Genomic DNA, 22,678 nt, shown 5'->3' with positions numbered 1-22,678 from the left:
TTGACACACAGGGTAGTGCAAAAAAATAAGTAGGTACTTAAGTAGGCTAGTACTGCAGAACACATAAAGCAAATTGAATATTATATCCAGGATATAACACATGAGTCCAAAAACAGGAGTTATTGCATGAGTCCAAACACAGAAGCTAATGTAAGTATTCCAGTAAACACTGCTAACAGGCACAAGAAAAACTGACCTTGTGTTCCAATCACAAGGAGTCTAAAACACAAAAAGTCAAAACACAGGGTTCCTGACACCAAACTGGCACAGGAAGCACTGAGGAGCAGGTTTACATTAGGTGATCACAGGTGCAGCCCATAACTGCAAATTCAGGCAATCAACCAGGCTAGTAGGATCACAGACAACACTTGGCCAGACTGAGTGAAACACAATAGAGTAGATGCACATTAAAGAGTAGCACGAATGGTAGGACTGTGGTACTGCAGCGGATTGTGCCAGTACACACTACCAATGTCTGACTAACTGCTTGGTCTGACTTTGGATTGGATGACAATTGGTCAAATGTGTAACCAGTTTAAGAGGATTGTGGTCTATAATCACAGTGAAATTTCTGCAGGGCCCACACTATGGCTGAACACTTTATCTACTATGACAGGCCACCTCTCTGAGGAGCAGTTTTAGAAAAAATTTAGGTTGCTCTTGCTCTTGTTCAGTTACCTGGCTGAGCACAGTTCTCAGCCCATAGTTTGAAAAATCAGTCTGCACTATAAACCTCCATTTGAAATCCGGGCATGCAGTACAGGAGTTTTGGACCAGGGCAGATTTCAAAGCAATGTCTAAGTCACCATCTGAGATAACTTCTTTTTTGTTAAGTCTGTCAGGGTTTTTGCTAGTGTGCTGCAATGGGGTACAAACTTTTGGTAGTACCCAATAGTCCTCCAAAAAAACATGACTTGTTTTTTTGTCTTAGGTGTAGGCCCCATTGTAATAGCCTACCTGTTCTGGCAATGAAAGGAAGGTACCTCCCCCAACTTGGTGCCAGAAATACTACACCTCAAGCATTCCAATTTGGTAGTTCTCAGTTTTGATAGTCAGGCCTGTCCCAGTGATTCGGTCTAGCACACTACACAGATAGATCAGGTTTTCCTCTCAGGTCTAGCAGAACACTGCAATGTCATCTAAGTTGGCAACAGCATGTCCATCCTGGCCCTCTAGCAGTTCATAGAATGGTGCTGGAAGGATGCAGGGGCATTTTTCATTCCAAAGGCCATGACCAGACACTCTTATAGCCCAAATGGGGTGATAAAATCATCGCTTCTGGGCCTCAGGTGTCAAAGGGATCTGCCAGTAACCTTCCACTGATATCCATAAAAGTGATATAGCATGCCTGGGCAAGCTGATCCAGCAATGAATTTATCCTGGGCATAGGATAGGCATAAAAGACAGTGCAAGCATTTAATAATCTATACTACACACAGGACCGAGTGTCTTTACATTTCTCCGGGATCAGCACCACTGGGGCAGTCCAGGAGCTGTGGGATTTTTGAATTGCCCCTAAGTGCAACATTTCCTCAATGTTACTCTTCATTTTTCCAGCACTGTCAGGGAAACATGATATGCTGGTTGTCTTATGGGGTATCTGGATACCTGTGTCCACGTGATGTGTAACTAGGTGTGTTTTCCCTGGCTTTCCTGTGAAACTGGGCTGGTATGGCATTAATGTCATACTTAGCTGAGACAGCTGCACTTATTACAGCTCCTCACTACTTTGAGTGTCTGCTAGGGATCCCCTGTTCTTTGGAGCAGCTAGTAAATCCAACAAGGGGTCTGGTTCCTGTTCATCCTCAGGCAAGTTACAACTTGTCACAACTTGATTTGAACTTGATCTTGAGTGGAAACAAGTGATGTCCTCTAGAGCGGATTGCTGGTACTGAAATAAAACCGGCCTTAGGGGGGTGTTATTCATGAATGAGAAGTATGATGGAGGAAACACAGACCGTAGTATAATGAGGAAAGCATGGGGTATATCGAACACTGGAACTGGAATCCGGAGGGAACACTTGAATCCTGGGGATGGTAAGACCTCCAGCTGGGTAGGCAAGCAGGACGGTACACACAGTAACTGGAACCCAAGGTGCTAAGGCTGGAACCGAGACTGAACTGGGTGGAAGGCAGACTATGGATAGGACTGCAGCAAAGCACTGAGGTAAAGAGAGCACAGGAACTAGCACATAGCTTACGCTATGTATAATGTTGCACTGGCAACTAAAGGACCTCCAGTACCATGAGAAGGTGCAGGATTGGTTGCTAGGACTCCCAGGAAGATGCTGTGACTGGATTGGCTCGACCAGGTCACTTGTTGAAAATCCAAGATGGCGGCACCCAGTAGTCAGCAGCGCTGTAGCACTGCCAGTCAAACCACCAGCCAGCTATCCTGCCTACCTCCTTAACAGGTCACCTGTACCAGCCCTACCTCCAGAAGCCAGCACCTCCACTGAAAGGACCCCGCCAGAGTGCCCGGACAGGTAAGGTCTGCGAATTAAAGGAGGTGCATGGACATCTTCTGCTTTTACCCAAGACCATTCTTCAGGACCGTAATCTCTCCAATCTAGAAGGTACCTAGAGTCTAAAATTTGTTTAATCTCGAATTCCACTCCTCTTTCCGTCTGCATTTTAGGAGATTGAGGTAAAACTTTGAAGAATCGATTGAGGATTAATGATTTTAACAGAGAGATATGGAAAGAATTTGGTATTTAGATATAAGAAGGAAGTTTTACCTTGTAAGAAACAGGATTGATGACCTCAGTGATGGAAAAAGGACCAATAAAGCAAGGTGCGAACTTCATTGAAGGAACTCTGAGTCGTAAATTACAAGTAGACAGCCATACTTGGTCTCCCACCTTCATACTGGGGATGGCCCTTCTCTTCCTATCTGCCCCTAACTTGTATCAGTGAGATGTCTTTAGAAGAGAGGAATGAACTTGAGTTCAAATTTGTGAAAAATTTTGCAATGTTAAGGTCACGGCTGGAACATCAAAAACTGGCAGATCCTTAAATTCAGGAACCATGAGATGAAGACTGTAGACTATCATGAATGGGGTTTGTCCCATAGAAGAGTGATAGGAGCTATTGTGTGCGAATTCCACCCAAGGTAGAGAATCAGACCAATTATCCTGAGATGATGACATATAAATCCTCAAAAAGATTTTGAGGTCCTGATTAACTCTTTCAGTAAATCCGTTGGTTTGAGGATGATTTTAACTTGACCTGTAGAACAGAACACAAAGCCCTCTAAAATTTGTCCACAAACTGAACTTCTCGGTCCGAAACGATCTCAGTAAGAAGTCCATGTAGGTGGAATATGTGAAGAACAAAGGGTCGAGCCAAAACGGAGGCTGAAGGTAATTTTTTGAGGGGAATGTAATGTACCATTTTTGAGAATCAATCAATCACAACCCAAATGGTGGTATAGTCATTGGAGATGGGTAAATCTGTTACAAAGTCCAAAGACAAATGAGACCAGGGACGGGTCGGAATGGATAGAGGCATCAGATCTCCTGCTGGAGCTTGTCTAGACATCTTATGTTGTGCGCATGGAGTGCAGGAAGAAATTAATTCTGTAATCTCAGACTTCATGGCAGGCCACCAGTAGAAATGCTGTAAGAGTTCCAGAGTCTTGTGAATGCCCATCTAGAAAAACAAGAAGTATGTGCCTGGGTGAGGAGTCGTTTATGCAGAGCTGGAGCCACAAAAGTTTTTTCCCAGGAGGTGGCTGTATCTGGATGGTAGCAAACATTTTTGACTCTAGAACCGTAGTCTCTTTAAGATCTTCGGGGAGATTTTCGGAAAAGGAACGTGAAAGAACATCAGCATTTTGATTCAGAGATCCTGGTCGGAAAGTTAAAGTAAAGTTATATCGGGAAAAGAACATTGCCCATCGAGCCAAACGTGAACTGAGGCACTGGATGTTCTTTAAAAATAGTAGGTTCTGATGATCCTTATACACAGTGATGGGAAATTTAGCTCCCTCAAGGAGATAATGCCATTCAATGAAAGCTAATTTGACCACCAATAATTCTTGTTTCTCGATGGTAATTTTTTTTAGAGAAGTATCCACAAGGATGGATCCTGTTATCCTCAAACTTTTGTGATAACACAGCCCCCACAGCTATAGACGAAACATCTACCTCCAAGAAAAAAGGACTGTTGACATCAGCTTGTCTCAAGATGAGGGCGGAAATGAAGGCCTGTTTCAGCATTTGGAAAGCTGTCTCAGCTTCAGGAGGTCACTGAGAGGGAATAGCGTCTTTGCGGGTCAAAGCCGAAATGGGAGCCACTACAGTATAAAATTATTTTATGAATCTTCTGTAATAATTTGTGAATCCCAAGAATCTTTGTACGGCTTTTAATGAGTTAGGACAAGACCAATCCAAAATGGCTTGTACCTTCTTGGGATCCATTTCTAACCCAGAACCAGAAATTACATGTCCTAAAAACGGAATGGAGGGTACCTCGAATACACACTTTTCCAGCTTGCTGTATAGATGATTTTTCTTCAGGCAAGACAAGACCTCCTTTACATGTGAACGATGTTTCTCGAGGGTAGAAGAAAATATCAGGATGTCATTCAACTACAGATATGTACAGTAGATCTCTGAATATTTAATTCACAAAATTCTGAAAGACAGCGGGTGCATTGCAGAGGCCCAAGGGCATCACTAAATACTCAAAATGTCCATCCCGAGTGTTGAAGGCGGTTTTCCATTCAACGCCTGAACGTATTCTATTGGGATTGTACGCTCTTCTCAGATCTAATTTTGAAAACACTTTGGCTCCTTTGACTTGGTCGAACAATTCGGTGATAAGGGGCAAGGGATATTGAATTTTCACCGTAATGTCATTCAAGCCACAATAGTCGAGGCAGGGTCAGAGTCCCCTGCCTTCTTAGATACAAAAAAGAAACTGACACCTGCAGGAGAAGTGGAAGGGCGGATGAAACTCTTTTGAAGATTTTCTTGTATGTACGACTTCGGGGAGGAATTTTGCCTGGAATCAGCTCAATGGGACAATACCAATCTCGATGCAGAGGTAAAGCGTCAGTCCCAGTTTCACAGAACACATCGCTAAATCTAATATAGTGGGTAGGAATCTGCAAATTTTCTGGAATTTTAATTTTTTTAATAGGTTTTATACAAGGCAGACAGGAAACATGACAGGAATCATCCCAGGACAAAACTTTCATAGAATTCCAATCGATTCTGGGGTTATGTTTACATAACCATGGATACCCCAGAATAATTCCATGAGAAGCTTTAGGTATAACCAAAAAATTCATGAGTTCTGTATGAAGAACCCCGACATGACCTTGAACTGCTTGGGTTTGTAAGGACACAGTTCCATTAATAATTTGACTGCCATCTACTGCCAACATGGTGATGATATGGTCGAGAGCTTTAACAGGAATATGAAGATATTTGACGAGTTCTGTGGGGATAAAGTTTTCAGCAGCCCCTGAATTAAGGAGAGAAAAAACAATTTGAGACCCTTGTCTTAATTCCAAAGAAATGGGTATAGCTGATTCATTCTTAGTTGGAGACCAACCTGGTGTCTCTTGTGCCAGTTAGGATCGGAAGTTTCCCAGACGACGAGAACGGGAAGTAACTAGATGACCAGTCTCTCCACAGTACACAGAGAGGTTCTTGTGGCGGCGCCTTTGCCGTTCCTCAACAGTGAGACGGGCCCGGTTGATCTGCATGGATTCTTCACAGGTTTTGGTGAGGATGTAACAAGAGGATTGGTAGCTGGAAACCTGAAACGATCCCCCTTATTTCTCTCAAGTTGTCTCTCACGATAACGCAAGTCCACTTTATTACAAAAGGAAATAATCTCATTTAAATTTGTAGGAACGTCTCGAGTGGCAAGGTCATCCTTTAGACGATCCGAGAGACCGTTCCAAAAGGCCGACACTTCCTTGTTCCATTTCAATTCTGAAGCCAAAGTTTGCAACTGGATAATGTATTGGCTAACTGGATGATTCCCTTGGTGGAGACAAATGATCTCAATGGAGGCAGATGTCATTCTACCCGGTTCATCAAATGTCCTCTGAAAGGATGCCAAAAAGTCAGTGTAATTGTCCAGGATTGGATCCGACCTCTCCCAGAGTAGGGAGACCCAGTCTAAAGTGGAACCAGACAGGAGGGACACAATGTAGACGACCTTAGATTTAGAGGTATGGAAATTCGATGGTTGCAGGGTAAAATGGACGTCACATTGTTTGAGGAATCGGCGGCACACCTTAGTGCTTCCATCGAACTTACTTGGAGCTGGTAAATGAAGATGCGGTGAAGCAACTGAAGCAGTAACAACCAGAGTGGGTTGCTGATTGGTAGCGGCAGGAATATTCACCACAACAAGGGAGGCTTGCAGAGCGTCCTGACAAAGCGACATATCTTGAAGAAATTGGGCTAATTGCCATAGAGAGGCTTCTAGTACCTCTAGCCGATTAGCAATACCCTGAAGTAGATCCGCACCCTCAAACCAGCCCAGCTTGGCTGGTTTGGCGGTGTCCTGTGCTCTGGATTTCAACCCCAGTATGTTAGGGATCTACCCTCAGAGGTTACCTGTAAGCGGTGGGTAGGCCCATAACCATGGCCATGATTATGCTAAAACCTCTATTTATTTATTGTAAAATTTTATTACAAAGTGTAATATATATAATTAGTAATGTTGGAGTTGTGCACTTGTACTTTTTCCCTCTGTGAAAACTGGAAAGCCTAACATTGAACTTGCTGGTCAGTGTCTGGATAGAGGGAGGGGGAGTGCATGTGTGGCAGGGTCTGCAGGAAGTGTGGTGAGAGTGGAGGAATCTGTGTAAGTGTCTCCTTCTGCTTACAATTCACTACCCATCCCCTCAGAGGTTAATGTGGAGGATTTAATCTCTTCTGCTTGCTGTCTGGTAACCACTGCACAAACAGGGTGGTCATGGCCATTATTAGCAAGTACAGTACAGCAAGTACTGACATCCTAGGCTTTTCTACTTCAGGTATATTTACACACAATTCTTTCCATCAGACCCTGAAACTTGTGAGTCAACATGACTATTTTCCAAAGCAACAGAATGAATAAAATCATTATTAGATACAATTGAACACATTTTTCTCTGATCATTCTGGGGTACCTGTGCAGAAATAGGGTTAGTGTGCCCCACAGCATCATCAATGACATTACAATCAGTTATATACTCAGAACTCATTCTGCCTAAATCAGTTCCCAAAAGCACATTTGTAGAGAGATTATTCAAAACATCAACTTCATGCACACTTTTCCATGATCCTCAGTCCATCGGTGTGATTTAGACCCTGGAACACAAAATCGACCAAAAATCGGCACAACATCGAACAAAGTATCTACCCAAATCGACTTTCAGTAAATACTCCCGTAAATCACACAAATCATCTATTAGTAAATGTATGATTTAGACCCGTAAATACATAATTTACCAAAATTTACCTTTAGTAAATATACCCCAATGTGCGGTCATGTGTACACACTACACGATGTGCACCATATCATACATTGCATCATCCCATCTGGACAGACAACACATCAGATGGGAAAATACTATGAACAACATGTGTACACAATAGATTGGTTGTACACACTATACGATGGTCGTGCAGATTGGTTGAAACTACCAATATTGTACAATATATTGTGTAGTGTGTAGCCACCTTTACATTAATCTGTTTTCGGGGGGATGCAAAAAGATGGAGCAATTTCCAATTTCAGATTGGCTCCCAAGAAGTGTATACCACTCAGTCACGGTACAGTATATGGTATTTATCCTTGCCTGGGCTGTCACACAACCCCCCCTTCTTTCATTGGCTTTCTGTGTCAATGCAAATTAGTCAATATCTTGTTTATCAAAAAAACATTATTTTGGTGGGTGGGGGTTTGTGAGGTTTCACAGATCTTTAAAGAATTTGGGGAGTAGATTAATGTGAACACTAACATACTGACATACTGTATTAATAACAAGAGTCACCATGCAAATCTTTACGACCTTCCCATAAACAATTATCTGTTCCCTGCTCTGAGCATCTCCCTACATCTGCATGTCTCCAAGCTCATAGTTAAGAGAAATACATGTAATAAACACAAAGGGTTACATGTGGTGTAATATTTTGTGATCGATCCATAACATAATCAGGACCTGCGCAGCAAAAAGTTGCTATAGTACCAAACAGCTCTAGTCTGGTCAACATGGGACTGTATTCTCTAGGGGAAAAACAATCCATGTGCTGATAGCACTATTCATTTACTCACCCACCTGGGCAGAGGAGGTGGGTGAATATTGAAAAAAAATAGGATAAATGTTAATTTTTCCTTTAAGTGGTAGGGCTTGCAGGCACACGCATGGCTGCCGGGGATGCTGACACTTAAGGGACAACATGTGCCAACTTCCAATAGCTTCTAGTGCACTCTGGGACCTGTACAGTGTGTCAAGGAAAAATTAACCTAGGTCCTAGATTCTTTCCATGTAGGAATCCACAGCTTTGCAAACCATTTACAGTGATATTTTGCTCTTTAAGTGCATGACTGACTAAGAGGTGGCATAACATTATTTACACAGTGGGGGTTTCCCAAGTTCTCAAGACAGACCATGGGGATTTCCTACTGTAATACACTGAAGTCATAAGCAGTGAGTGTAAGATAGTTTAGTAGTGTATCTTACGTTATTAATGTATCTTGCACTACAGTATTTGTGTATTTTACATTTTTTGCTTAGGTAATGAAAAATACACATTTTACGTCATATGCATAGGTATCTTATGATATGGAGCATTATTAATTATTTGTCAACAAAAATAAACAACACATGGTCTGAAGACAGCAAAAGATCAACAACCCGATGGTAAATTAAAAAATTGCTGGATGCTTGAGCAGTAATATCAAGAAATTACCTTATGCTTATATACATTTTTTATACATAAAATATATGTACACTAAGTAATTGTTCAGCCTTTTAACCATTAAATCTAAGCATATGTAAAATTTTGTGGGTGATGTTCCTCAGCTCTCCTAATAGATTATAATCATCTCTTATTCAGAGACTTGGCTGCCCGCAATTGCTTAGTATCGGTGAAAGAGTACAGCCATCCAGAGAGGACCGTGAAAATTGGTGATTTTGGTCTAGCTAGAGACGTGTATAAAAGTGATTACTACAGGAAGGAAGGCGAGGGATTCCTTCCTGTTCGATGGATGGCTCCTGAAAGTCTAATTGATGGCATATTCACTACTCGCTCTGATGTTTGGTGAGTTCAACCATCTGTGACTGTACATTGTTCTGGAACCTTCTGATTGTATAAAAACTGGATTGTGGGAAAGTGCTCTATATATTCAAGAAAGTTTAGGTCTAAAGGCGCGTACAAATGTAGGCAACAACATGCCGAAGCGGCACAAAATAATTTAATAATAATAATATTGTACATCAATTGGCAAATAAGCACTCATGTATATATACTCACTTTAAACTAGGGGTGAGCGGGTTCGGATTTCTGAAATCCGAACCCCCCCGAGCCCACCCGATCCGAGTCCGATCCGAGTCAGGCTCGACTTTTCCCGCCTGACTCGGATCTGAAATCGAGGCAAAACGTCATCATCCCGCCTTCCGAGTCTCGCTGGTTTTGGATCCTATATAAGGTACCCGCGTCGGCGACATTTTCTCACTCGGCTGTGGACAGTGAAGAGGGAGGGTGGGAGTTAGGGCTGTGTAGTGTAGTGTAGTGTAGTGCTGCTGTTGTCCACTACTTCAAAGTCCATAAGGGCTGGCTGTGTTGTGCTGTGCTGCTGTTGTTAATAGGGGCTGTGTCCACTACTTCAAAGTCCATAGGGGCTGGCTGGACTGTGTTGTGCAGTCAGTTCTCCATAGGGGCTGTGTCCACTCCAAAGTCCTGTGCAGTGTCCCAGTCCTAAAGGAGTGCTGTAGTGTTGTCCAGGGGGTGCTCTGTCCATCAGGGGTGCTCCCCCCAAGTGCTAAAAAAATAATATATTTTCTGTGTTTGTGAATTGTGTGCGCAGTAGCCGCACGTGCATCAACAAAGTAGTGCCAAGCGTGCGCCTGTGTCATAAGTAAAGGGCCGGCTGGCTTGACCGTTAAAGGGTGCTGTAACCCCCGAAAGTACACTCCAGTCCAAACCAAAAAAAAATTATTTTCTGTGTTTGTGAATTGTGTGCGCAGTAGCCGCACGTGCATCAACAAAGTAGTGCCAAGCGTGCGCCTGTGTCATAAGTAAAGGGCCGGCTGGCTTGACCGTTAAGGGTGCTGTAACCCCCGAGAGTACACTCCAGTCCAAATAAAAAAAAAAATTATTTTCTGTGTTTGTGAATTGTGTGCGCAGTAGCCGCACGTGCATCAACAAAGTAGTGCCAAGCGTGCGCCTGTGTCATAAGTAAAGGGCCGGCTGGCTTGACCGTTAAGGGTGCTGTAACCCCCGAAAGTACACTCCAGTCCAAACCAAAAAAAAAATTATTTTCTGTGTTTGTGAATTGTGTGCGCAGTAGCCGCACGTGCATCAACAAAGTAGTGCCAAGCGTGCGCCTGTGTCATAAGTAAAGGGCCGGCTGGCTTGACCGTTAAGGGTGCTGTAACCCCCGAAAGTACACTCCAGTCCAAACCAAAAAAAAAATTATTTTCTGTGTTTGTGAATTGTGTGCGCAGTAGCCGCACGTGCATCAACAAAGTAGTGCCAAGCGTGCGCCTGTGTCATAAGTAAAGGGCCGGCTGGCTTGACCGTTAAAGGGTGCTGTAACCCCCAAAGTACACTCCAGTCCAAACCAAAAAAAAAATTATTTTCTGTGTTTGTGAATTGTGTGCGCAGTAGCCGCACGTGCATCAACAAAGTAGTGCCAAGCGTGCGCCTGTGTCATAAGTAAAGGGCCGGCTGGCTTGACCGTTAAAGGGTGCTGTAACCCCCAAAGTACACTCCAGTCCAAACCAAAAAAAAAATTATTTTCTGTGTTTGTGAATTGTGTGCGCAGTAGCCGCACGTGCATCAACAAAGTAGTGCCAAGCGTGCGCCTGTGTCATAAGTAAAGGGCCGGCTGGCTTGACCGTTAAAGGGTGCTGTAACCCCCGAAAGTACACTCCAGTCCAAACCAAAAAAAAATTATTTTCTGTGTTTGTGAATTGTGTGCGCAGTAGCCGCACGTGCATCAACAAAGTAGTGCCAAGCGTGCGCCTGTGTCATAAGTAAAGGGCCGGCTGGCTTGACCGTTAAGGGTGCTGTAACCCCCGAAAGTACACTCCAGTCCAAACCAAAAAAAAAATTATTTTCTGTGTTTGTGAATTGTGTGCGCAGTAGCCGCACGTGCATCAACAAAGTAGTGCCAAGCGTGCGCCTGTGTCATAAGTAAAGGGCCGGCTGGCTTGACCGTTAAAGGGTGCTGTAACCCCCAAAGTACACTCCAGTCCAAACCAAAAAAAAAATTATTTTCTGTGTTTGTGAATTGTGTGCGCAGTAGCCGCACGTGCATCAACAAAGTAGTGCCAAGCGTGCGCCTGTGTCATAAGTAAAGGGCCGGCTGGCTTGACCGTTAAAGGGTGCTGTAACCCCCAAAGTACACTCCAGTCCAAACCAAAAAAAAAATTATTTTCTGTGTTTGTGAATTGTGTGCGCAGTAGCCGCACGTGCATCAACAAAGTAGTGCCAAGCGTGCGCCTGTGTCATAAGTAAAGGGCCGGCTGGCTTGACCGTTAAAGGGTGCTGTAACCCCCGAAAGTACACTCCAGTCCAAACCAAAAAAAAATTATTTTCTGTGTTTGTGAATTGTGTGCGCAGTAGCCGCACGTGCATCAACAAAGTAGTGCCAAGCGTGCGCCTGTGTCATAAGTAAAGGGCCGGCTGGCTTGACCGTTAAGGGTGCTGTAACCCCCGAGAGTACACTCCAGTCCAAACCAAAAAAAAAATTATTTTCTGTGTTTGTGAATTGTGTGCGCAGTAGCCGCACGTGCATCAACAAAGTAGTGCCAAGCGTGCGCCTGTGTCATAAGTAAAGGGCCGGCTGGCTTGACCGTTAAGGGTGCTGTAACCCCCGAAAGTACACTCCAGTCCAAACCAAAAAAAAATTATTTTCTGTGTTTGTGAATTGTGTGCGCAGTAGCCGCACGTGCATCAACAAAGTAGTGCCAAGCGTGCGCCTGTGTCATAAGTAAAGGGCCGGCTGGCTTGACCGTTAAAGGGTGCTGTAACCCCCAAAGTACACTCCAGTCCAAACCAAAAAAAAAATTATTTTCTGTGTTTGTGAATTGTGTGCGCAGTAGCCGCACGTGCATCAACAAAGTAGTGCCAAGCGTGCGCCTGTGTCATAAGTAAAGGGCCGGCTGGCTTGACCGTTAAAGGGTGCTGTAACCCCCGAAAGTACACTCCAGTCCAAACCAAAAAAAAATTATTTTCTGTGTTTGTGAATTGTGTGCGCAGTAGCCGCACGTGCATCAACAAAGTAGTGCCAAGCGTGCGCCTGTGTCATAAGTAAAGGGCCGGCTGGCTTGACCGTTAAGGGTGCTGTAACCCCCGAGAGTACACTCCAGTCCAAACCAAAAAAAAAATTATTTTCTGTGTTTGTGAATTGTGTGCGCAGTAGCCGCACGTGCATCAACAAAGTAGTGCCAAGCGTGCGCCTGTGTCATAAGTAAAGGGCCGGCTGGCTTGACCGTTAAGGGTGCTGTAACCCCCGAAAGTACACTCCAGTCCAAACCAAAAAAAAAATTATTTTCTGTGTTTGTGAATTGTGTGCGCAGTAGCCGCACGTGCATCAACAAAGTAGTGCCAAGCATGCGCCTGTGTCATAAGTAAAGGGCCGGCTGGCTTGACCGTTAAGGGTACTGTAACCCCCGAAAGTACACTCCAGTCCAAACCAAAAAAAAAATTATTTTCTGTGTTTGTGAATTGTGTGCGCAGTAGCCGCACGTGCATCAACAAAGTAGTGCCAAGCGTGCGCCTGTGTCATAAGTAAAGGGCCGGCTGGCTTGACCGTTAAAGGGTGCTGTAACCCCCAAAGTATACTCCAGTCCAAACCAAAAAAAAAATTATTTTCTGTGTTTGTGAATTGTGTGCGCAGTAGCCGCACGTGCATCAACAAAGTAGTGCCAAGCGTGCGCCTGTGTCATAAGTAAAGGGCCGGCTGGCTTGACCGTTAAAGGGTGCTGTAACCCCCGAAAGTACACTCCAGTCCAAACCAAAAAAAAATTATTTTCTGTGTTTGTGAATTGTGTGCGCAGTAGCCGCACGTGCATCAACAAAGTAGTGCCAAGCGTGCGCCTGTGTCATAAGTAAAGGGCCGGCTGGCTTGACCGTTAAAGGGTGCTGTAACCCCCGAAAGTACACTCCAGTCCAAACCAAAAAAAAATTATTTTCTGTGTTTGTGAATTGTGTGCACAGTAGCCGCACGTGCATCAACAAAGTAGTGCCAAGCGTGCGCCTGTGTCATAAGTAAAGGGCCGGCTGGCTTGACCGTTAAGGGTGCTGTAACCCCCGAAAGTACACTCCAGTCCAAACCAAAAAAAAAATTATTTTCTGTGTTTGTGAATTGTGTGCGCAGTAGCCGCACGTGCATCAACAAAGTAGTGCCAAGCGTGCACCTGTGTCATAAGTAAAGGGCCGGCTGGCTTGACCGTTAGGGGTGCTGTAACCCCCGAAAGTACACTCCAGTCCAAACCAAAAAAAAATTATTTTCTGTGTTTGTGAATTGTGTGCGCAGTAGCCGCACGTGCATCAACAAAGTAGTGCCAAGCGTGCGCCTGTGTCATAAGTAAAGGGCCGGCTGGCTTGACCGTTAAAGGGTGCTGTAACCCCCAAAGTACACTCCAGTCCAAACCAAAAAAAAAATTATTTTCTGTGTTTGTGAATTGTGTGCGCAGTAGCCGCACGTGCATCAACAAAGTAGTGCCAAGCGTGCGCCTGTGTCATAAGTAAAGGGCCGGCTGGCTTGACCGTTAAAGGGTGCTGTAACCCCCAAAGTACACTCCAGTCCAAACCAAAAAAAAAATTATTTTCTGTGTTTGTGAATTGTGTGCGCAGTAGCCGCACGTGCATCAACAAAGTAGTGCCAAGCGTGCGCCTGTGTCATAAGTAAAGGGCCGGCTGGCTTGACCGTTAAAGGGTGCTGTAACCCCCAAAGTACACTCCAGTCCAAACCAAAAAAAAAATTATTTTCTGTTTGTGAATTGTGTGCGCAGTAGCCGCACGTGCATCAACAAAGTAGTGCCAAGCGTGCGCCTGTGTCATAAGTAAAGGGCCGGCTGGCTTGACCGTTAAAGGGTGCTGTAACCCCCGAAAGTACACTCCAGTCCAAACCAAAAAAAAATTATTTTCTGTGTTTGTGAATTGTGTGCGCAGTAGCCGCACGTGCATCAACAAAGTAGTGCCAAGCGTGCGCCTGTGTCATAAGTAAAGGGCCGGCTGGCTTGACCGTTAAGGGTGCTGTAACCCCCGAGAGTACACTCCAGTCCAAACCAAAAAAAAAATTATTTTCTGTGTTTGTGAATTGTGTGCGCAGTAGCCGCACGTGCATCAACAAAGTAGTGCCAAGCGTGCGCCTGTGTCATAAGTAAAGGGCTGGCTGGCTTGACAATTAAAGGGTGCTGTAACCCCCAAAGTACACTCCAGTCCAAACCAAAAAAAAAATTATTTTCTGTGTTTGTGTATTGTGTGCGCAGTAGCCGCACGTGCATCAACAAAGTAGTGCCAAGAGTGCGCCTGTGTCATAAGGGCCGGCTGGCTTGACCGTTAAAGGGTGCTGTAACCCCCAAAGTACACTCCAGTCCAAACCAAAAAAAAAATTATTTTCTGTGTTTAGCCGCACGTATATATCAAATCGATATAACATAAATGGAGGACCAAACTTTCTCCGATAAAAATAAAATAGAGAAAGATCAAGAACCACTTCCTCCTAGTGCTGAAGCTGCTGCCACTAGTCATGACATAGACGATAACATGCCATCAACGTCGTCTGCCAAGGCCGATGCCCAATGTCATAGTAGAGGGCACATACAATCCCAAATGGCAAAGTTCAGGAAAATGACCTTGAAAAAGACATTTAAATCAGCTGAAGAGAAACGTAAACTTGCCAATATGCCATTTACGACACGGAGTGGCAAGGAACGGCTAAGGTCGATCCCTAGTATGTTCATGACTAGTGGTTCAGCTTCACATGACGATGGAAGCCCTCCTCCCACTAAAAAAATCAAAAGAGTTAAGCTGGCAAAAGCACAGCGAAGAACTGTGCTTTCTAAGAAGATATCACAAATCCCCAAGGAGAGTCCAAGTGTGGTGGTGGTTGCGATGCCTGACCTTCCCAGCACTGGACGGGAAGAGGTGGCTCTTTCCACCATTTGCACGCCCCCTGCAAGTGCTGAAAGGAGCACCCACAGTCCACTTGCTGATATGCAAATTGAAGATGTCACTGTTGAAGTACAACAGGATGAGGATACTGGTGTAGCTGGCGCTGAGGAGGAAGTTGGCGAGGAGGATTCTGATGGTGATGTGGTTTGTTTAAATCAGGCTCCGGGGGAGACAGTTGTTGTCCGTGGGATGAAAAAGCCCATCACGGTCATGCCTGGGCAGAAGACCAAACATTCCACCTCTTTGGTCTGGCAATATTTCTATCCAAATCCGGACAACAACTGTCTTGCCATATGTACCATATGTAAAGGTGAAATAAGTAGGGGTAGGGACGTCAACCACCTAGGAACATCCTCCCTTATACGGCACCTGCAGCGCGTTCATAAAAAGTTACTGTCAAGTTCAGAAACTTTGGCTAAGACCGTAAGCAGTCCAGGGACACCTAAATCCCGTTGTCCTGTTGTATCCAAGCGCCTGCAAACCACACCGTCAACTCCCTCCTCGTCAATTTCCTCCTTAGTCAGGATCGGAAGTAGTCCTGCAGGCCATGTCACTGGCATGACTGACTCTCCTATCCGGGATTCCTCTGGAGGATCCTGCATTGCTACGCCTACTGCTGCCGCTGCTGCTGTTGCTGCTGCTGGGAGTCGTTCATCATCCCAGAGAGGAAGTAGGAACACCACTACTTTTACTAAACAATTGACCCTTCAACAGTCCTTAGCGAGGAGGATGAAGTACGACAGCAGTCATCCTGAAGCAAAACGTATAACTGAGGCCTTGACTGCTATGTTGGTGCTAGACGTGCGTCCGGTATCCGCCATTAGTGCAGTGGGATTTAGACAATTGATGGAGGTAGTGTGTCCCCGGTTCCAAATCCCGTCTAGATTCCACTTCACTAGGCAGGCGATACCGAGACTGTACAGAAACGTCAGAAAAAGTGTCCTCAGTGTCCTGAAAAATGCCGTTGTACACAATGTCCACTTAACCACGGACATGTGGACAAGTGGAACAGGGCAGACTAAGGACTATATGACTGTGACAGCCCACTGGGTAGATGTATCACCTTACGCAGCAACAGCAGCAGCGTCACCAGTAGCAGCATCTCAGAAACGCCAGCTCGTTACAAGGCAGGCTACGCTGTGTATCACCGGTTTCAGTAAGAGGCACACCGCCGACAACCTCTTAGAGAAACTGAGGGAAATCATAGCCCAGTGGCTTACCCCACTTAGACTCTCCTGGGGATTTGTGATATCTGACAACGCCACCAATATTGTGCGGGCATTACATCTGGGCAAATTCCAGCACGTCCCATGTTTTGCTCACACAATAAACTTGGTGGTGCAGAATTTTCTGAAAAGCGACAGGGGCGTGCAGGAGACGCTTTGGGTGGCCCGAAAAATTTCTGGCCACTTTCGCCATTCAGTGACTGCGTGCCGAAGACTGGAGCGCCAGCAAACACTCTTGAACCTGCCCCGCCATCACCTGAAGCAAGAGGTTGTGATGCGGTGGAACTCAACCCTCTATATGCTTCAGAGGATGGAGGAGCAGCAAAAGGCCATACAAGCCTATACATCCACCTATGACATAGGCAAAGGAGGGGGTATGCACCTGACTCAAGCGCAGTGGAGAATGATTTCCGTGTTGTGCAAGGTTCTCCAGCCCTTCGAACTTACCACACGTGAAGTCAGTTCAGACACAGCCAGCTTGAGTCAGGTCATTCCCCTCATCAGGCTTTTGCAGAAGCAGCTGGAGAAAGTGAAGGAGGAGCTAAGACGGAGCGATTCCGCTCGGCATGTGGGACTTGTGGATGAAGCCCTTCATTCGCTTTGCCAGGATTCCAGGGTGGTCAATCTGTTGAAATCAGACCACTACATTTTGGCCACCGTGCTTGATCCTAGGTTTAAAGCCTATGTGGTGTCTCTCTTTCCGGCCGACACAAGCCTGCAGAGGTGCAAAGACCTGCTGGTGAACACACTGTCAGCTGAAGCGGAACGTGACACGTCAACGGCTCCTTCTTCATTTTCTCCCGCAACTGGGGCTGCCAGGAAAAAACTTAGGTATCCTAAGCAACCCGCTGGCGGTGATGCAGGGCAGGCAGGACCAAGTTTGGACATCTGGTCCGGACTGAAGGACCTGGCAACAATTTCTGACATGTCTACTGTCACTGCATATGATACTGTCACCATTGACAGAATGGTGGAGGATTACATCGGTGACAGCATCCAAGTAGGCATGTCAGACAGTCCATACCTGTACTGGCAGGAAAAAGAGGCAATTTGGAGGCCCCTGTACAAGCTGGCTCTATTTTACCTGAGTTGCCCCCCCTCCAGTGTGTACTCCGAAAGAGTGTTTAGTGCAGCCGGGAACCTTGTCAGCGAAAGGCGTAGGAGGTTGCTTCCACAGAATGTGGAGAAGATGATGTTCATCAAAATGAATTATCAGCTCTTCCAGGGAGACCAGCCTCCAGAAGGTACAGAGGGACCTGTGGTGGTGGATTCAAGTGGGGACGAGTTAATACTTTGTGAGGATGAGGATGTACACACTGAAGAGGGTGAGGAATCGGTGGATGAGGAGGATGAGGATGACATCTTGCCTCCGTAGAGCCAGTTTGTGCAGGGACACATTAATTGCCAGCTTGTTTTGTGGGGGCCCAAACGAACCAATCATTTCAGCCACAGTTGTGTGGCAGACCCTGGCGCTGAAATGATTGATTTGTTAAAGTGTGCATGTCCTGTTTATACAACATAAGGGTGGGTGGGAGGGCCCAAGGACAATTCCATCTTGCACTTCTTTTTTTTCTTTGCATTATGTACAGTTTGGGGCCTAGTTTTTCTAACTGCCATCCTGTCTGCCACTGCAGTGTCACTCCTAGATGGGGCACGTGTTTGTGCCGCCCACTCGTGTCGCTTAGCATAGTCATCCAGCTACCTCGGTGCAACCTTTTGGACATGAAAACACTATTGTGAGGTGTGAGGTGTTCAGAATAGACTGGAAATGAGTGGAAATTAAGGTTATTGAGGTTAATAATAGCATAGGAGCAGAGAAACCAACAAATTCTGTGATTTTAGCTGTTTTTATGCTTTTTAAAAAAAAAATACAGATCCAAAACACAAAACCCAGAACCCAAAACACGGAAGGGTGGTTTTGGCAAAACCAATCCAGATCCAAAACACGAAGAAAGATCCAGATCCAAAACCAAAACACAAAACACGAAAAGTGGCCGGTGCACACCCCTACTTTAAACTCAAGGCAGTCTTTAGATATAAAGCAAATCTGCATCAAATGAGAATCTATACATTGTGTACTAGGTCTTAATGAATGTTCTATGATAAGCCCCTTCTAATTCTTCTACAAACCCATTGTAAATCTTTATTTACCGATCTGAAAAAAATGGCATGTGAATTTTTTTTCTGAGTGAATTAAAATGTTGTCTGACTAACACATTTTAGATATTTTAAACTTAAACTGTGAACAAACTAGTTGTGCAGACTAGCCGCATAAATCACGGGTGACTTGTGCTGCTAATGAAGACCTTTTGACATGTGGGAACCACCTCCATTTTGACTAAATATTGCATCTGCCCTGTTCTTTATATGGGAACTGACTGTCACTGTGAGTGTTAGTGACAGCCCCTTCCAAGTTCTACGTGTCCTTTCGAATCGGTTGGTCACTAGGCCTGTGGGATATGACACAAAGCCTACAGATCCCATTCAATGTAAAGAAAATTGTCATTTACTTTTAGGCAGTATAAAAAATGGTCTCATTATACCGATTGGGCCTCTAATTGTACAAAAAGGATAGAAAGATACTTCCAATTGGTGCAATGGGTGTATGACAAAATCAGTTCTTTGAAACCAAGCTTTCTGATTTTCTGAAACTATCAACTAGGAAGACACCAGGGGAGGCTCAATATGACAGTCTTTCGGAGAATCTATCTACAGTATGTGCTTTGGATGGTGTGGAAGAAAAAATCACAAGGGAGAAGAAATTAAAGAAAAGTGTGACAGAAGAGGGTGGGAAGAAAGAAAATAAGTTTTACAAAAAAGAGCCTGGAGAAAAATATAAACCAGCTTCAAAAAGTTTTTGTTTAAATCAAATAACTGCAAAAAATGGGTCAGAATTCACTCTACATATATATATATATATATATATATATATATATATATATATGATAGTTGCCTAGTTTTATATATGATGTAATATTGGGAAGGGAGAGGGTTTGTCATTTTCTATGTAAAATGAATGTAGGAGCAGGGCAAATGGGTGCCAAAACTCTGGAAACTAAGGAGAACTAGTGGGTTTCCCAACTTAACCCAAAGGAAATAGAATTGAAAACAGAAGAGTATCTCCAGTACTGAGAAGGGTACTTTATAGATCAAAACTTCATTGTGACACTTCCGCTATGCAAAGCTAATCCCTTACTCTCCATAAATGGGAGCCAAGCAATAAAGTACTGTTAAAGGTAGTGTCAGTATTTAAGATATAAGTGGTCAAACACCCTTTTACCCTAATATTAAATATGGGCTACAATTGGCAAATAAGGGATGACCCAACAATAAATTGATTAACCATAACCAAATGATTTATTTGTTAGATTAATGGCATCATAATATAACTCACTATTGTCATGGATAAACAAAATTCTCACTTAATATTGCAATGCATTTCACAGCACCTGGCTGTTTCCTCGGGCAGTGTTGAATTAGATTTCAAACATTATTATATTGATAGTCACTGGAATTATCCAACATAGCCTCTGCAACAGTGAAATTGTGTTTCTTCTTCTATGTTAATTAGGTAATCATTGTAGTATGTTGAAATGCACTGGCATGCCTGCGTTCACCCGACCACCTCCTCATTACCACACACAAATGGCACTTCCTGTCAATCACTCTGTGATGGTTGTGCGTAGTCATTGCAATCGCAGTCCTGATCGCAATAGCTAGTTCGCGCATGTGCACTACGATGTATATGCATGTGCAGTAGGCAACAATCGGTCAATTGCGTGCGTATTAGCAACTGCGTGCTGAATCAGGCCCAAAGACCTTAGTCGAAGTTGAATGCATCTTTTCACAATGCACATCTTTTTTCCAAAGCAAGTTGGAATTATGATTCCCTACATCAGATCTGGGGTTGGAGAAGGCCTGAAGATGTGGCCATTGTACAGTAAGAGCGTGTCACAACATGAATTGTGGCAAATATGGCCACAAAAAAAATATATGGAAATATGCCTGTTTGGAGGGTACTCAACCCTTGGTTCAAGTTGAAAGCACAATGAAGGTAAAGGCCACTGACTGCATCTGATTTGCCAAGCTGTATAAATGACATCCATATGTGCAAATATAGTAAAACTGCTGCAGCTGCTATCTAATAACAGGATTCCAGTGTACAGAACACTCAACTTGTTCAATTTGCATTTCACAGACTCCAAGTGACTTCAATATTTCTTACTGTATCTATACTTTTCTGCCTGTAATGTGGGTATGCTGACATGAGGCCTGATTCTGAGTTGCACACTATGCCGATATGCATGCAGCTGGTCGATGTTTTAAATACAGATGTATCCACATATATCTTACTTCCTTGCGCGTTAAACAGCCCTTCTAGTCGTGTCATGCCGCGGTGTGACTCCGTAGCACTGAACGTCTTTTCGTGCAACTTTTTCACTTAAATGTGTGTTATTTGCAAAGAGATGTGACTAGGATGCTGAGACAGCTTCTGCTGATTAAAATGATATGCAGCATGCCTATATTCTGTGTGCGCTGACACTGTAATGTAGTATTTTGCATGCAATACACCCGCAGTTGCACACAATATAGACATGCCACATATCATTTTAATCAGCAGAAGCTGCATGTGCATTCTATTTGCATCTCTTTGCAAAGAAGACACATTTCAAGAGAAAAAGTTGCATGGAAAGACGCTTTGCGCTACTGAGTCGCACGCTGCTTGTACGTTATGTTTAACGCGTCTTGTAGTGCTCGGAGGTAAAATGTATGTGTACTGCACATGTGTCCCAGTTGCACTGTGCATGCATCCCGATTGTTACCACATAGAGACACAGAGTGAATTTGGACACAAGGAGTGTGGATATTTATTGACGGTCCCAGGAGGTAACAGGGAGGTGTCTAGGCAGATCTGGTCTTAGGGCCTGATTCAGAGCCGAACATCGACAGCACGCCCCCTTTGGTGTCGAGACCCGGAGCGACGGAGAGCCCGTCGCTATCCAGGTCTCGCGGATGCGCACAACGGAGCTCCCTCCGTCGTGCACATGCGCAGTGGGGCAACATCGACCCGCTTGCGAGCGTCCTGCGCTCGCGAGCGGGTCTGAATGACCCCCTTAGGGCCTAATTCAGCAAGGATCGTAATTCTGCTAGGATGCACGCACTGTAGTTGCTCGTATCAGCGGGGAAATGCAAATGTGTGCAATCGCATTGTGATCACAGCCAACATAAGGACGCCCACATCCGTATACTTATATAGCGAAACAATCGGTAACATCGAATAACATCGTACCCTTATGCATAGTTAAGACCGGTCAGACCTCGCTCAGGAATTGCTAGCTTCAGTACATGCTATGAGGCCTCAGGCATTGCAGTGGATAATTTATGCACACCCCTGCAACGGCGTTGCAACACACTGGCATGCCTGCGTTCGCCCAACCACCCCCCCATCACCACCCACAAACTGCACTTCCTGTCAATCACTGTGCCCGGGGTCTGCGTAGCCTCTGCAAAATGTAGTTCCCATCGCAAATGCTTGTTCGCGCACTGAGATGCATGCGCTATGCGAATTAATCAACCAGTTGCATGTGTCTTTGCTACTGTGACCCTTGCTGAATCAGGCCCTTTAGTATCTATACTTCTAACTTTCTATGCAGCAACAGTCTCCTGCTGCTACTAAATACCAGTGGCCTGCATTATTAGGCCATCCAGCTTCACTCACACGCCAGCACATACAACTACTGTAGCTCAAGGTGCAACCAACCTGTATTACCAACCTCCTAGTGCTGTGACAATAAGCCTGGGACAAGTTATTGCTTTCATGTTGATGACATGCATATACATAAAAAACAAAAACAAATGCATTTAAAGAAAAAATACATGAATGGCTCTTCCTAATATACAGTACATAATCAGCTTCAGTGCTATAAAGTCTGGAATAGTTTCCACTAAAAAAGGGGGGCAGTAAGAGGTACCACTGCTAAAGTCTAGACAGGCTGGGCTTGTCAAACTTTAACAGGGACATACGTGCCCTTCACAAAGTCTTTTACTGTTCGGGAGAAAGTATCTTCTTTTTGCTGGGTAAATTTTACA

General features: G+C 44.6%; 1 protein-coding gene across 1 annotated transcript in view; it reads left to right on the top strand.

The window, feature by feature from the left end:
* Positions 1-22,678, top strand: part of ROS1 (ROS proto-oncogene 1, receptor tyrosine kinase) — a 335,661-nt gene that overhangs the window by 226,887 nt on the left and 86,096 nt on the right. The window contains exon 38 of the mRNA XM_088481008.1: positions 9,072-9,275. Coding sequence (XP_088337134.1) covers positions 9,072-9,275 — 204 coding nt within the window. The remainder of the gene's footprint in view (positions 1-9,071; positions 9,276-22,678) is intronic.

This window comes from Taudactylus pleione, unplaced genomic scaffold (assembly GCF_031769625.1).
Source record: "Taudactylus pleione unplaced genomic scaffold, aTauple2 ptg000259l, whole genome shotgun sequence".
In the NCBI taxonomy this organism is placed as follows: domain Eukaryota; kingdom Metazoa; phylum Chordata; class Amphibia; order Anura; family Myobatrachidae; genus Taudactylus; species Taudactylus pleione.
The sequence above is the reverse complement of the archived record's forward strand: the minus strand, read 5'-3'. Positions and strand labels throughout refer to the sequence as shown.